The sequence below is a fragment of the Mytilus galloprovincialis genome, chromosome 8, assembly GCF_965363235.1.
Source record: "Mytilus galloprovincialis chromosome 8, xbMytGall1.hap1.1, whole genome shotgun sequence".
Lineage (NCBI taxonomy): Eukaryota > Metazoa > Mollusca > Bivalvia > Mytilida > Mytilidae > Mytilus > Mytilus galloprovincialis.
This window is the reverse complement of record NC_134845.1, coordinates 30,612,253-30,629,580: the sequence shown is the minus strand read 5'-3', so window position 1 is coordinate 30,629,580 and position 17,328 is coordinate 30,612,253. Positions and strand designations below refer to the sequence as shown.

The window sequence follows — 17,328 nt, the reverse complement described above, 5'->3', positions numbered from 1 at the left end:
GTGCTTATGTGAATATATAGAAAACCTTTAAATTTGGGTGTCTGTCCAGCATGGAGATTCTAAAATTTATAAATGCATTGCAAATAAGGCAAAAAATGTGATGCTCTGATACCAATCTAATCCTCACCTGCAGAATCCTGCTAAAAGCTGACAAGAAGTTTAGCCAAAATTCAAGAGAGAAAAGATATTCAGTGAAATAGAGCCTTATCCGAAACCTATCCTTACCATCAAAATCTCAAGATATTTTTGTTTACATGAAACTGAATTTTTTCCCCACTTTGATTGGATGCCGTCAAGTGAGGAGACCACAATTTTGACATCTGATTGGACCTTTATGTGAAGGAAATCTCCAACCTGTGTATGCAACTACTTACTTGTGTAGTACAATAGCCTAGAGGTGTAATACCACCATTGATTTTCCCCTATTAGTCTTTGTTAAATTTGCACTTTTCAAAAAATTGTGCAGAATTTATCTATGTTTCAAATAAAGAAATACTTGGCATGAGTAAAGTTTTATCCTGTCCAGTTCTATAGAAAAAGTTTCACATAACATTTCATTGCATATAAGAAAATAACCATCATTGTAAGTTAACCAATCAAATTTCTCCCCTTATTCTATCTGTGTACAAGGTTTAGTCACCATGTAACCTCAAGATTACAAAATTTTCTATAGAAATCACAAATAAAAAATAATGGTGTTTTGAAATACCCAAGACATATGTTTATGACACAGAAATAGTTTTACTGCAATAAAATGTAGGATTAATTACCTACAATGGTCAAATTCAAGAGAATATTTTTTTAGACCTACTTTCGTATGCAACCGGATGTGACGTACCATGATTTGGTGGTATTACACCTAGAATTTACATTCATTTAATTTTTCAGTCCACATGATGCAATTATATACCTCAATACTTAACTATAACAAAATTTCTGCGTGGGACACATGTTCTGGTATACCAAAACTGGTACCTGCCACCTCAATATTGAACTTGACTTCCATTTTGTCAATAGTATTCACATACAAAATTTTGAAAAGCATTTGGGACCAGTTTACAAATTATTGCATATAAACCAAAAGCAGCAGAATACCAACAGTTCTAGACCAATTGAATAACTGGGATTTTCCTTACCTGTGTACTATAGCTCAATTAGAGACTTTTCGATCCTGAATTGCTCACCTAGCATATTAAAATCATAGGCAATACTGAAAGTGGCAGCCATCTTTTACACACTAAGTAAGATTGATTCAGACCCAACCAGAGAATATTTAGAAAATTGTTCCAAGATATTTAAGACAATATCCCCACAAAGAAACACCAGTCAATACTGTTTAATATATATTGATCGCACAAAATCATACACGTCCCCAAAACTGTTCAAGATGTCTTTACACTTGATGGGTTGGATATGTACCGATTCATTCTTTTCGTCCAAGAGAAGTTGAATTTGAAGTGGATTTCAGTCACTGCAAGTACACCAATAACTGTACTTTGTGTCTGTTTTTTTGCTCTATACCAATCTAATGAGCATAGTTCATTCTTATGCTGGGCTGTTACACCCATGTCATAGTTCATTCTTATGCTGGGCTGTTACACCCATGTCCAGATTAAAGGGCAATTGCTAATAAGCATGTTTAATTACCCTTTCCTCCATGGAATTTTTTTTTACATACTTGATTCGCATAGGATTTTTTTCCAAAAAAATAATTCATCAGGTTTAAAGTGTTAATGCATTGCGAAAACAAATATTTCAAAAATAAAATTCCAGTCAGATCCTCTCATGAATATCATTTTTATATTAAATACAAATTTTATTAAGTCTGATAAAGTTTTTTTGTAGGTAAGACGTTTCAACTGAGGCACTACCCAGGCATCATTATGGAGTAAAGGGGGTGGCGTCAAAAGGCGTCATTATGGAGGAAAGGGTTAACTAGTAATTAAGTGGTTTAGGTGGTTCTTTCTGTCATTTTTGTTTTTGGTTAATTGGATTATTTATTAGTTGTTAGTTTTCTCATTTGATTTTTGTTCTTGGATGGCCTTTTCAAACTGGCTATACGATATGAAGTATTCTCATTGTTGAAGGTCTTACAGTGACCTATATAATTGCTTACCTCCACATACTGGTAAGTTTGTCAACATTGGATTTTATTTTAGACAAAATCTATTTCTATCAGTCGGGCAAATATCCACTTTTTGATATGGTACGATCTCTGATGTCCCACAGCCCCTGTTTGTCTGGCAAAACAGCCATTGGACATCAGAGTAATCTCTGACTAAATATAAGATTATTTTTTTTATGAACGAGTTGACTGGAGATCAATCAGTGTTAAAGACATCATTGAACAATCTGTTTTTTTCTTCTCTTAATCCCAAATAGAAGGTTTATTTATTTCCAAAGTAGTGTCAGAAAGATTGATAATAACTTTAAAAAAAAAACGAAACTAATTTTGTTTTTATCCTTTTTTATATTTCTGCAGACAGTGATCGTTCATCCTTCAATAAATAAGGTATAACAATATATATAATGCCAAGCATTCTGATAAAAACTTGCCACTTAACATCTACATCAGGCACAGGAAAATTGTATTTCCCTTTATGTACAATTACTAGCTAAAATGTGCACAATAAAATAACAACTATTGCATAATAAAATGTTTGTCAACAATTACCAAGAATTATCATTTCAATGCTTATGAATATTAATCATACTATCATCTATGCCAAATATGCTTCAAATGAACTAGAAATTTGTTTATATTTTCTTTTTGGGGTTAAACTACAAATAAACTCTCTGCAAACATAAGCTTAAATCTTGTTATAAAACATCTAATTTTCTTGATTTTTGTAAAAATCAAAAATCAAATGATGATAGAAAGTGAAATGTAACATTTCTGATATATACAATGATGTATGTCTATACAATCTGTACATGTGTAATGAACTGATGAGCACACTTATATACATATAAAGTACACGGAATCTAAAAAAACTATCCATTCAGAGGGTTATCAACACTGAAATATATAGAATGTCACATATATACAATGTTAAGGACACATAAAAAGCACTCTCAATGTCACGAAGCACTACACACTTGTGTCGTGAAGTACTACAAGTTTATGTATGAGTGATGTGATCTACTTCTTCACCATTTTCATATTTTCTCCACATTTCTTTAAATAATTTTTCCATACTGTAAGCATATTTCCTAATGCTAAACAATGGACTTGCTGTTCTTCCCTTCCAGACTTTAGCTCTCATCTTTCTCAAACTGAAAAATAAACAAAATTTATTATTTACATACATTTGGCATTAAATTTGTGATATATTCACCTGAGATTATGAAAATTTATCAGATTGTTTATGAACAGTAAAGGAGGAACCATGAGTCACTGGTTAACTACCAAAGTCAAATTCATGCATTAAACATCAATCTGAAGAAATGATGTGATATCCAGTATCTGGTATCATCACAGACTGCATTTGAACAAATAAATAAATGTTTAATATTGTTAATTATTGCTACTTTGTTCATTTTTCCTTTGATCTTTTTTTGTGATAATTTTTCATATCATGCTACTCGCTTGAGATGGAAAATTATTGCTAGAAACTGAGGAGACACGTGGCGTTTCTAATGAAATTGACATCAAATTTAGAACGTTGTCATTGGTAAAATAACGCTAAACAGATTATCATTGGTCATCTCAACTCGATTGGTTTTCTCGCTTTCGCCGTCCCGGCTCAAGTGAGAAAATAAGTCTCGTTGAGCTGATCAACGATAAACTATAAGTATTGATAACTTGCTCAAATAAGTATTGACTATTAAGGTCTCAATACTTCAGCTATAAAGGTTTCAATAAGTCACCATTATACATTATTTAGCTACTTACTATTGAGGTTCTGCACCAAGTTTTGTTGCTACTTTGATGTAATCTTCCCTGTTTTTGGCTACTAATTCAGCACATCCTAATGCATGCAGCTGAGATGATGCTACTCTGGAGGCAAGTGTTTCACCTAAAATATAATAAAATTTATTAAGCTTCTACTGAACCAGTATAAAAAAGTACCAATCAACTGACTATTTTAGAATGTCTCTACTTGTGGAAGATTTCAACAACCAATCTCTTCTCGAGGCAATAGAAATAACTTTCTCTGCTGATTATTATACATTTAGTGTTGGATTTTGCTGTAAATGTTCTGGGTTTTTTTTTAATTTTAAACAACAAGAACTTAATTTCCTGCTAAAATTTAATAAAAATACTACATAAAAAATAAATGACTAAAGGATGCTGCACATACCTGGTAATGTGACCATAGGTGTTCCTGCCCATAATACATCCATGCCAGTTGTATGACCATTACACAATGGTGTATCAAGACATACATCAGCCAACTGACCTCGTCGTACATGTTCCTCCTGGAGATAAAAAGATGACAGTTTTAGAAGGGTATACAAAAAAAGTGTTCTTTGAGGATAGTCAATATAGTTTTACAATGGGTTTTTTTCATTTCTGTATCTTTTTTAATATATTTTATTGCAGAGAAAGATGAGCATAAAGGTTAAAAGTCTGTAAATTATTAATCCTGATAAAATTTTTCAAGAATTTCATCATAAGTAGTTTTGTAACCACACTTGTAGAAAACATGTGAGCTACACAAAAAAAAAAAAAACAATGAAGATGCATGCCTGAGACAAGTCCTATGCAATGTATGCTTTATCCTCATAAAAACTATAATACAATGGCACTTTTCTCTGATTCCTTTACATTTGTAATTTTTTTGTAACACTTCAAATGCTCAACATCAAGTACGTTGAGAGAATGTTGACAGAGTTGTGGATTTTATTGAACATTTACCTTTGGAGCAACATGAGAGAAGACAATCCTATCAGCATTCAAACCACTAGCTGTAGCTCTCTTGACAACATTAGCTTCACCCACAGCTGGGAACCGTAATAACCATAATATACTCTCAGGAACGTTCTTTAGAATCTCTATCCACATGTCCAGTGTAGCTGGATCTATCTTATATAACTGGTTAAAGTTACAGTATACAACAGCATCGTCTGGTAAACTGTACTGACTACGAGCACTTATAATGATATTCTGGGGTATCTCCTCTCCAGTGGCAGCTTTATTGTTTGTTTGGTTTGTAGTGACACCATTCTGGATGACAATGTCATTAATCATAGAATGAGACAGTCCTGTCTGGATCATGGTCTGTAGAATACTCTGTACAGGTAAATCCATGATTTCAAATGCCACCTTGGCAGGTGATCCATCGTCTTCATCAGTTGTCTCCCCATGTTCTGCCTCATATATCACTCTCTGTAAAATAATTGTAAAATATATATGGGGTTTTTTTTTGGTTTTTATATTTTTTTCAAATATTTTTTTTTTAAACTAAGTGATTCGTAAAGTATATATTCATCATCCATTACGGGTCTTGTTTTCATGCTTTTTTCATTGGAATTAATTCTTTTGTTGATAATGCATATCTTGAAATATATTTGTTTAAAATAAATTTGTGTTTTTAATTTTTAAAAATGGCATTGTACTTATTACATCAAAATATAAGCATTAAACTTCTGTCTTAGGTAAAAAGGAACTAATGACAATAAGAAAGCTTTACCTTAATATCTCCTGTTCTTTTGAGAGGTTCCAGATCTACACCATTCAATATTATACTGTTGTCGGACACTTTGCCATTTGACTCTATAAGTATCTTGTTCTTGATATGAGGGAACATTTGTTGATGATCTCCAATAAAGAATGTATTGTCCATAAAGGCTAACTTCTCAGAATATTGATCTTCCAGATGTATAGGTGATGTCACTTCATCCGTTAAAATATAATCCATAAATGATGCACCACTTGTACCGGGATATCCAAGCCACATCACCTGTAATTGTAAATGATAAAATGGTTTTTTTCCATTATGTTATCCCTGAGATAATTTATTTAGATATCTACTAATTCCAGATAAAGTTGTTCTTAAGCCTAAAATCACAGCTTCCTACAAAAGGCCCCTTTAAAGCATTGTAAATATATGTAATGTTCACATGTGAGAAGCTGCTAATGTTTTCAAACACATCTATACATTTGATTGTTCATGTGTTTTTAGATTGCATTTTCATTGACAAATTTCATCTCCCTTTAATGTTCAAACCATTCAAACTATGTATCGTTTGTACAAACCTGTATAGGAGCTGCTTTCAGAGCAAACAATTCATTTCTAGCTCCTTTTGTATAACCATTCATGTTTACAAGTATTTGGATACCATCTGCATATATCCTATCTGCGGCTTTACCATTACACGGCACCTGAAAAAGAAAAGGATGACATGAAATAAATGTTTGTTGGGAGTTTATTAAAATTAATTCCCTTCCCATGGTTCTGAAAGGTAATGAACAAATAAGTTTGAATGAAATTTACTTGTTTAAATAATTATTGCATGTAAAGAGTAAATTTATTGAATACTTTTTAAGTGCAAAAGGCTCCAACCTTTTTACCAAAATTTTGATTTTCTTATTTGCCTATTACATCTTCAGGCAAAAAATACTACATCTTTTTAACATTGGTCCTAAATACAGTAAATGTATACAATTGTCAAGTGAGTGTCGTTCCTATGAACATATCCCAGACAACTAGTAGTGGATAAATTTTTTCTGTCAGATTTAATCTATAACACTCATCTCGATTAGTTTTGGATACTTATCTATTACTATTCAACATGGCTAATATCACTTTTAACACAAGTGTTTAACAACAAATATTCATTTCAAATGTTTGCAGTCAAGTTGAAGATTTAAAAGTCTGACAGGACTTTTAACTGTGACAGATCGAAATGTTTGCAATTAATTTCTAGGTTTTAGTGAAGATTTTTACCTGTGATAGATCAATGAAATGTTCAGCTTCACTAGCAATCTTGTTTCTGAATGTTGTTCCATCATCTGGACTTAAGGAGTAACAGAATATCTACAAGAGAGAATTTAATTGACTTGTAATTTGATAACAAATACAAATATAAATATAGTCTGACAGTATGAAGATTAATTCAATCAATGGAAATAAAATGTAGTCCTGCAACAATCGTTTTTTTTTACCCAGTTATTTTGTTCAGTTGAGGTTTATACTGTGATCAAATGGAGAATGCTCATGGTCTTCTGCTCAGTAATATGTACTCTTATTAATCATGTGATCATTAAAAAGACCAGGATGTTATGTACATAAATTAATCAAGTCTTGTAAATTTTGTATTTCTTAGCCGATGTACAGAAACTCGTATGAAAGAGTTTAGAATGTTCTGGTAGACGATTCATTTAAAATATTGAAGATATGCATTTCTTATTTTCGCTTAAAATAATTCATAGACCTTAAATTGAGCAAAATTCACAATCAAATCAACCAGTCTAAGAACACTTTAATTTGCAATGCTGCTCTTGTGATCATAATAATTTTCATTTATCTACTGAAAGTAAATTACTTTCATGAAATCTTGGTCTATTAGTAATAAGCATCAACTAGAGAAAAATTATTTGTTTACCTCCACTTCCCTCTTGTCGTGCATTCCAGGAATACTCTGCATCAGATGGGATGTAGGATGATTACAGAAGTCTGAGCTGATATAGCCAACCTTAAGTCTGCCACTACGATCTATGTGTGCACTAGGGTGCTCAAAGGGAGGTTTATGTAGTACATTTATCTGTATTAATAATAAAACTATCATAAACATCATAGTAACAACATGTGAATAATTTGTTTAGTGTAAAAAAAGATAATAGGAATCCTTTATACTCAGACTTTGTACTTTGAAAACTTTCAATATCACACAAAGAAAATATGATTTAAATACCAAAATTCTTAGTGAATTACACTATACCAAAATCCTTTGTGAATTAGTGATATGGTAAAACATGTCTTGATTCTGATAAATAAATAAAATGCTAAACAATGTTTCTATACCTTTTCTAGACAGAGATTAGCATGTCTGGCAGCAATAGCTTTCCTCATTGAATGAGACAGTGGGTACAACATGCTATGATGTGGATGTACTGATGGCAAGCGATTCTTCTCCAACTGATCCTGGACAATCTGTACAAGACGTTTCATTCTTGCTGGATAGTCACTCCAATCACACACAATCTACAAAATACAACCAAATATATATGTCAATTATATTATCAAAAGGGATTATATTTTTGATATATTATCCAAATAAAAGTAGTTCATCTGAACTTACATATAATTCTTTCAATGATTATTATAAATTCTCACTTGTGAAATGGGTTAAATGTTTAGAACTTTATACGACAATATTCTGTTCAGTATTTCTATGGTCCAACTGTTCATATGAGATTGCTCTCTTAGTCCCATGCAACCTTGAGTCTAGTGTCCTATATCATAAGCCTGGTATCTTTGATGAGGATATTTTGTCTAGAAACTTACTTGTAAACAATGTGCTAAGTTGCAATAAGCATCAGGAAAGTCTGGCTTTAACTTCAGAGCAGTTCTGTAGGATGATATAGCTTCTGGTATATTTCCTGAATCCTGTAAAATAGTTAGTATAACCCTTTATAAAAGAAAGCTGGATTTGGATTACATGCTACCTAGAGTAAATAATAAATATGTCAAACAGACAATCAGAAACTGGTTGTAAATCCAGTGAAATAATATATGCCACTTATTATTCCAAACAACATGATTGTTATGCTATCTAAAGATATAAATGAAAATTCCCTTTTTCTTTGTTGTCTATTTGCTATTTCCTGATTAAAAAGCTTAACCCTTTCACCGATTGCTGCCCAGACAGAAGCTTCTCTGAGACGATGGCGTCCCTGGCTACTATTACTCAAGTTGGAAATATTCATAATAAATGTCAATAAAAACTTGTTTATAGTTATTTGTGTATTTATTTTATTCTCTAAGACCATGTTCACAGTTTTGTTCATGTTTTGACAATTTTTTCTTCATAAAATATCAAAATTTTCAAATTTTCGTCATTATCAAGGTGAAATTCTCAAAATTCGATTCTTTCACCCCAAATCGTAATTTTTTAACCCAAAACGGCAAAATTTTGAAAAATTTTATGAGGCTGTACAAATTCCTCACACTGATCGATGTCCATTCCAACTGTTTTGTACATAAAACGACATTTTATGTCAAAAAAAGTATACTATTTTGGCTTCAATTCTTCCATATTCTTTCAAAAAAAATGTTCCCTCATTTCAAATTCTCGTAAATTCCGTAAATTTCCTCTGATTTTGACACGGTTTTCAACAAACGGAACCGCCATTGTTTACACTTTCATCCGGGTTATCCATCAAAGAAAGATAACCCACGTTTGCACTGTTTGAGCGGGAAACATAAAAGAGGTATTCCGATCCCGGTAAAACGGGACTCATCGTCAGCTGTCTGAAGCGTGAATCCCGGTAAACCGGGACTCGTCGGCGAAAGGGTTAAGGCATTTATCTAGCTTTCCTTACTTTATGTATGGATGCCAAATTGCTATGAGCATCGGCAAAAGCTGGGTTAATCTGTATAGCTCTGGTATAACATTGTAATGCTCCTTGTATGTCCTGCATCTCCTTTAATGTGTTACCCATGTTAGAATAGGCATCAGCAAATGTCGGGGAAATCCTGCAAAATTATAATTACATTAAAGATCAAGTTATTTATACTCATCTTTTACTGATTTTGGGTAAACTCCTTTTTATTTTTACTTCATATATTCTAGAACTTTAATAAACCTCATAATAAGAAACAAACATAGATATGTAAGCGTCCTTTTAATCTTTTACTTAAAAGTAAATATTTTAGTGGGGTTTTTTTTTCTTTCTTTCAAATCCCCCAATTTCCTTTGTTCATTCTAATCAATTCAAATGTACCTAATGGCTTCTTTATAATGTAATAGTGCTTCATGTAATTTGCCTTGTTGTTGTAGTACACTGGCCAAGTTAGAATGAGCCACTGCAAACTCTGGATAGACCTCTAAAGCCTTCATGTATAACTTGACTGCATCCTCTGTTAAACCCTGTTCTCGTTTAATGTTTGCCAGGTTGTTCAGTGAATCTGCATGTGTGGGACATAACTTTAATGCTGTGTTATAACATTCTTCTGCATCAACAACCTGAAATACATCAATCATTCAAAAAATGTAATCTTATTTCATTGTTTTTTCATAATTTCTGTTTATTCTAAATTTATATCTAAAAGAAAGTAAGCATCATCAATAGAAATACTGCACCATGAAACTGTCTGTTCATCAGTACCAAAGACATTAGTTTATATAAAACAGCTCTTTTAATTATCTATATATATGAATCACATTCATATAAGGGTTATTCCAGAAAAAAATGTAGGGGGGGGGGGGGGGGGTGGAAGGCACATTATATTAATAATACATGGGTGATGGGTATCAGAGCAAATTTCACACTATAATGCACTATAATTCTCAATTACAATTGTCTGGGTGGTGGGTGCTGACAAAAACTGCGTTCCAACCCCCCATACAGTTTTTTTTTGGAACAGCCCTAAACACGGATATAAAGTAGGACTTCAATGTATTTAGTGCAAAAATAATATTTTTCAAAGACCATTATGGTACACATTGTAATTATTTTACCCGATTCTTTAGACAAAGCTGATAATGAGCTATTAAATGTCCAATACAACCAAATATGGTTGCTACCCATTAGTCTAAGGAAGAGAGATTATAATGTTTAACAATGCAAATTCTTTTTTCTACAACCATAAGATACTGTAAAACTGTACCTAGCTAAAAGATTAATAACGATAATAACAGATATTCTTTAGAAATACTTGAAGGCCTGTGGGAAGATAAGTTTTATAATTAACTGATAGATTATAAATTCTGCTTGCCAGTGACAAATTTCATTTTTTGATTAAGAGGAAACTAACCTTTCCCTTTTCTTTCAATGCATTGGCAAGATTACAATAAGCATCAGGGAAATTTGGCTGCAACTCTATGGCTCTTTTGTAGGTATCTATGGCAAGATCTATCAATCTACAAAATTGAATATGTTTATTGAAATTACATCTTGCAAAACAGAAAATCATTTGACTTATGCTAATTCAAAAGATTTAAAGTGATTACTTAGGCCATAAAAAAGAAGAGGTTTGTTTGTCCAAACCCTACCTACCCAGAAAAAAGCTGCCTACTCAAATTCTTTTATTGTCCTGATTTGATTGGTTTTTTTTTAATCAGATAGGCATGAAGACATAATAAACATCTGATACGTAAATTTCTTAAAAAAAAAAAGAAAAGAAAATGCCTACCTACCTACCCACTGTCTCAACCTTGGGTAGGGTTTGGGCAAACCAAAATATTTTTAATTGTGGCCTTATATCAGGTCTTTAATCTCTATTTTATATTTGTTAAATTTATTTTTTTGATCAATTTTGTTAAAAAGCTTCAACCATACAAATAGAAATCTTTACATACCCTTGTTCATAATAAACACAAGCAAGATTTCCATGTACAACTGCATGATTTGGACTCAAATTCAATGCCCTCAAGTAGGCAGCTACAGCTCTACAAAAGAAATAATTTGGTTATAACAATGGTTTCAACTGATATTCTGAACTTAATCACACAATTAGTTATTAGTTTTATTCAAATAAATTTTTTTTTTAAAGAATAACACAATTATGTTGCTACATTTTTGTCAAAATTTAGCATTTATTTTTTCTATGCAATAAAATCTTTTACAATAATCCTGATAAAATAATGATGATTTATTCAAGATTTACCTATCAAATATTCTTGCTTCTTTTAACACGTTTCCCAGGTTGATATAAGCATCTAAGAAGTTGGAATCCAATGCTACTGCCTATATACAAATACAACAATAACTTTATTAATATCAATCATAAACATCATAGATATATATGTGAACATCTTGTATGGAGAATACAAATCTACATGTCTAATGGAATGTTGAAAGGAGTAGTCTGTGATGAGATATATTTTTGAAGACAGTTATTAGGGTCTATTATAATAGTCCTTTCCTGAAATTGCAATGTTTCCTGGTCAGATTTTTGAAAGATCAATGTGTTCACCCTGGAAGACATAATTTGAAAAGAGAGAAGACACATATCTAAGATAATTATGTAAAAGATTTGCCTGAAATGCTTGTAGAAAAAGTCCATTCATTGGTGTCAGACTAAACTGCTCTTCTAGAATGAATTAAGTTGAAAATAACAGTTGATATTTAAACATGCTTTAAAAATATATTTATTATTTTGTAGGCTCCATGTTGAAGACAGTACTTATACCTGTAATGGTTCACATTTACAAATTGTAACTTGGATGGAGAGTTGTGTCATATGCACTCATACCACATCTTCTTATATCTGTATATATTTATTTTAATCATCTTACCTTCTCAAAATGATGAATTGCTAACCATATTTCACCTTGAGCATTAAACACACATCCCAAATTACTCCAAGCCACAGCAAAGCTTGGTTGTGTTTCTATGGCCTTCAAATAACAAGCCTACAAATTCAGAAAATAAATTGATTAGTATAAAGTTAATCCACAAATATCGCCTTCATTGCCATGTGCCACGCTTTGCTGCGCTCCTACGCATGCGCTGAATGCATCTTGAACTTCTGACAAAGGAACCCTGGTGTCTCTGTTATCTGTACTTACCATATTATCAATATGAAAACTTTCAATGAAAGAATCAATTTCATTACAATGTCTCTGAAATTTTATGTTATTTCTAGCACAAAATCTTGAAACACAAAGTTTCCTCGTCTATGAAACTTTAAGCATATATTATTTCTTCAAATGCTTGAACATATAAGTGAAAATAAAGGGTAACAAAAACAAATCAAATAGTAGATCATGATCAGTTATCTAACTAATCATAATTTCTACTTCAATATTTGTCAAGTTTTTTGTTTCACTTATATAATCAGCATTGAAGAGCAAGGACTCATGCTTAGAATTTCATGTTCAAAATTCAAATGCTGAGAAATATTTTCCAATTGCAGACTTTCAGACAGTTTCTTGCAAATATTTTTTGGTTAACATTTAGCAAATATTTGTAAAGAAAAAATATCCAAACTGGATTGTTTCTAAATCAAAGAAAATAATTGAAATTAATTTTGATTTCCTGCAAGTTCTGATAGTCAATCCTAGGTATCTTGCAACTGAAAGATATTTCCCTGCTGCGACCGCAAGCGTCTGCAGATGCGCGTGCTTGGATATGCGTCTCCAAGACTTCATTATGACCTTTCTAAAATTTCATTGAGATTTTTCTAACTTTTCAGTGTTCAAAAGCCAAAGATTGAATTTTGAAGAAGGAGAGAAAACAATTCCATTTTTATCCCAATTAAAATGAAGTCAAGATTAAATAAAACTTTTTGATTGGATTTTTTTGTGAAACTTTTAAATAATTCTTTTATACTTACAACATAGACCCAATTTCTCACATCTTTTAGAGATAGAATGCCAAAGAAAAAAGTCAAAAGATAGCCAAAACATTGGTTTGATTGGTTCTTTGTTTTTATACAATACCTCATTTTACCATGTTGTTTTGTAGTAATTACCATTGAAAGGTCACCCTGAATTCCAAATGGCTTTTCCTGTTGACTTGTGTTCCTTCAGGGTATGTTTTTGATACCAGATTTTCTATTATAGAAACGATAAAAAAGATTTTTAATTAGTAAGGTAAAGTAGTATTAGTAATTTCTTTTTTTAGTATTTTTCGTGTAATTCATATACACATCATATACAACTATTCACAAAATCTGCATATTACAAATAGCTATTATATATCAATTTCCCAATTCCCATGGTAGTACTTCTCAAAAAGATCAATGCACTGAAGCTGAATTAAACTTCAGATGAAACTTGTCTGTGTCAATTTACAGTTTATGGAGTTCATACATATGGGTTAGCTATTTGAAACACACAGAAACACAACACATGACCATTAAATGGGAAGGATAAGAAGGCTTTTTCAGATTCAAATAGCAATTAAATATTTCTTTCAAATATCAATACTTTTGTATAATAAAAGTTTTGCAGAATAAAATGAAGAATACTTTTTCACATCAAAATAAGAGATCACAAATAAAAATTATAATTAATTTCCTTATCAAAATAGGTAAAATAAATCTCTCACTTAAGGGTAAAGTTTTGAGACTTTCTACACAAATGGCATATTGTACAAAAGTATTGAAATTTTGTCTCTTTCTTTCTGTAATGTTGTAATTCTCTAAAAAGACAGGATGACAGTCCGGAAAGTTTCTTTTCACAAGTGCTCTCTGTTTAAATGAAAATCTATAAGTTTGAAGGTTGTTTTTCATAACAGTATCCCAAAATAACCATCATGCATTTTATTAAACAGGAGTTATTTGCAAAAAGACAATTTCTTTGGCTGATATGTCATCCTGTCTGTGCATTCTGAAAATACTGCATTTATCACACAAATGACCTTGAAAGACAGACTATATGCAAATTCATTCAATTTGATGGTTATGTTTTTTCCAATAATAAACCCTCACTTTTATTTCAAGTAAAGTCCTTTTTACAATCTATTTCAAAGTGCAACAAAAACCATCTTTTTTACGATTCTGCATCTATGCTGTCTTTTAAGGGAAGTACAAAACCATGAAATATCTGAACAGAAGCCTTTTTATCCTTCTAACTCTCATAATGCTGAGATTAATAACTATACAAAAAGTTCATACAATTAAGGGAAAATGTTTATCTTTACCCAACTTGTTTGCTACATTTATAAGATCTCCTACCTTAGCCTCATCTAGTCTTCCTAATGCCTTTAGTAGATTTCCAAGGTCACTTCTCACACAATATAAATCCTGTAAAACACAAGTTCAAATGTATAGTTAATAATTAAATCATTTGCATTCAAAACAATTTCTAGTTGATTTCATCCCATTTATCGTCCACTTATATTTTTAATAAACAAATAATGAACTATCCTAACATTAATATAATAATAACAAATTTGTTTCTACTCATGCATCAGTAAAAATGGATTTAAACACAAAAAAATAACTACATACTTTGAACTTTGAGAATCCTCAATTCCACCTCAATAGCAGAAATTTGGTTCCGGAACTTCCCTGTCAAACCTTTAACACACTTATTTTTGTTGGGTTACTGTATCATTGACATACACACACATCTCATTGCATTTACAAGAAAACAACATACTATTGATATCTTGTTTTAGTACTGAGACTGACAGTCACACACATACTATTCAAGCCCATTTTACATTATATTATATTATAACAACCATATCAAAAATTAAAACCTTATACATATATATATATATATATATGCCAATATAAATTGATTGATGATGTATGTGAAGAATATAAATCATACATACTGGATTATATTGTAATGCTGTGACATAAGCTTGTACTGCCTGTTCCAAGTCTCCAGCAGCTACGAGGGCTGCTGCCAAGTTAATATATCCATCAATAAAATCAGGCTTTAGTCTAACAGCATGTCTGTAGTTCTCCAAAGCCTCCTGTAGTTGTCCCCTCTCTTTGTAAACATTACCAAGGTTAGAATATGCCTCTGCTAACATTGGGTTCTGTTTAATGGCAAGCTGACTGAAGTAAGCCGATCTGAAATGTATATAAGTAAGTTTTACAATTATATAAGAAATTTTTCATGTACACAGAAGTTGATAACTCTAAGTCACTGTTGAAGACCTTCCAGTTGTGTTTACTTATAAAATTAGAAAAAAGTCATAAACTGTTAATTTGAGCGCTGGTAAAATCACTGTACAATGTATTTCCATGATTGAACTGCAGTCTAAATTTGACAACACAGAGTGTGACAACAACACATATGATACAAAAACAGTTGAATACTTGTGTACTAGTTAAATCTATTATGAGCCTAGTTTTCTTCTGAACTTACCTGTCCAGTCTTCTACACTGGAAATGTGTAGAACTTAGTAACAAAAGGACTCCTGTGTTGTCTGGTTCTTGTCTCCATAACTGCATACACAGCTGTTCTGCATTCTCATAATTACCAGCCTGATATTCTCTGTGAGCTAATTCAGCTAAACCTGAAAATAAATAAATTATTTTATATATCAGACATGACATAAAGAAAGATTGATTGTTGGTTGCTAAATATACACTGACAAATATTTTATGCATGTTCAAAGTGACAAAAATGCTGATTAAATAATCTTGAACTTGGCAATCACATTATAGTTAAATAGAAAAGTTTAACCAAAAAGGTGGCATTTAATTACTAAAACTACAATGTAACCATTATTCTAATCCAACCATAACCTTTATGTACAATGTAGCTCTAAAATACATGATATGGAAAAGTAAGAACTGACTGAAGTTCAAGTTTTCTTCATTGTTTAGTGAATAATAGTTAAATTACCATGAAAGAAGTACACAGAGAAAGTACTAGGAAAATATTCATTGAAAAGATTCATATAAAACTTTTTAAAAGGGTACAAAAAGCACCAGAAGTGGAGATGAACATGAGCTAAAAAATAGTTAGCCACCTTCTACTATATATATGGATAGTCAAATTCCCATGGATAGAAAAGTGTCTGTGACTGTGCTAAAACAACTCTGATTCAAGTAACCGAAGGCCAAAATAATTACTTTTCTTTAAATACTGGATCATGGGTTTTTACATATGAAAGGTAAGCATATAGAGTTTGTTATTTATTTCGAAATTGGTATTTTTTTTTTGGTTACTCAACGTCCAGTGGCAAGTATTTCATACATGTTGAATTGTTCAGCACTTGATTTATTATAGCCGTGTGCTTACTGATTCTAGTCAAATTAAGTCAATATAATGAATGATAAAGGCTTGTCAGCACACAATTATGTGTAAGACATCACCTTTGACAACTTTAAACCATTTGCCATGCCAAAATTATGACAAAATACATGCAACAACCAAAAAGATGGAGGTTACTTTGCTGCATTAGTTATTTACTTTTTGTGTACATTGCTCTGGAAACCATTCATGTTTGTTATGCATGCAATTGGTATATATATAAAATTAGGCTTTCAAACTACCTGTGACATCAGACACGGTAAACTGTGCCATTGTGGCAATTTCCTTCATCCTGACAAAAAATGGCGATCGTCTTTGTCCGTTAACGTCTTGGTAAAAGTTTTATAAGATTCTTGGTTTTGTGAATATTCAATGACTGTATATTAATCACTGCAAGTCAATAATTGTATATTCCTTTCACAGTCATCAAATTTTTAAATATAAATAATGACCACAACATATGAAGTATATATTCTTGGTCCTCGTCAGCTC

General features: G+C 31.6%; 1 protein-coding gene across 2 annotated transcripts; it reads right to left on the bottom strand.

The window, feature by feature from the left end:
- Positions 1 to 2,450: 2,450 nt before the first annotated feature.
- On the bottom strand, positions 2,451 to 17,328 carry LOC143085536 (UDP-N-acetylglucosamine--peptide N-acetylglucosaminyltransferase 110 kDa subunit-like). 2 transcript variants are annotated; one of them, XM_076261930.1, is made up of 20 exons: positions 17,079 to 17,328; positions 15,943 to 16,093; positions 15,401 to 15,644; positions 14,793 to 14,861; positions 12,409 to 12,525; positions 11,778 to 11,857; positions 11,470 to 11,559; positions 10,926 to 11,031; positions 9,893 to 10,134; positions 9,491 to 9,644; positions 8,454 to 8,555; positions 7,971 to 8,150; positions 7,552 to 7,710; positions 6,894 to 6,983; positions 6,203 to 6,328; positions 5,637 to 5,906; positions 4,862 to 5,332; positions 4,305 to 4,422; positions 3,896 to 4,019; positions 2,451 to 3,276 (listed from the first exon to the last, which is right to left on the bottom strand). In XM_076261930.1, the coding sequence occupies exons 1-20, from the start codon at positions 17,125 to 17,127 to the stop codon at positions 3,123 to 3,125; spliced, it is 3,096 nt and encodes a 1,031-aa protein (XP_076118045.1). In that variant the 5' UTR covers positions 17,128 to 17,328; the 3' UTR covers positions 2,451 to 3,122. The 2 variants fall into 2 exon arrangements, with proteins under 2 accessions (XP_076118045.1, XP_076118046.1); XM_076261931.1 differs by lacking the exons at positions 14,793 to 14,861; positions 15,401 to 15,644; positions 15,943 to 16,093; positions 17,079 to 17,328 and adding an exon at positions 13,587 to 13,674.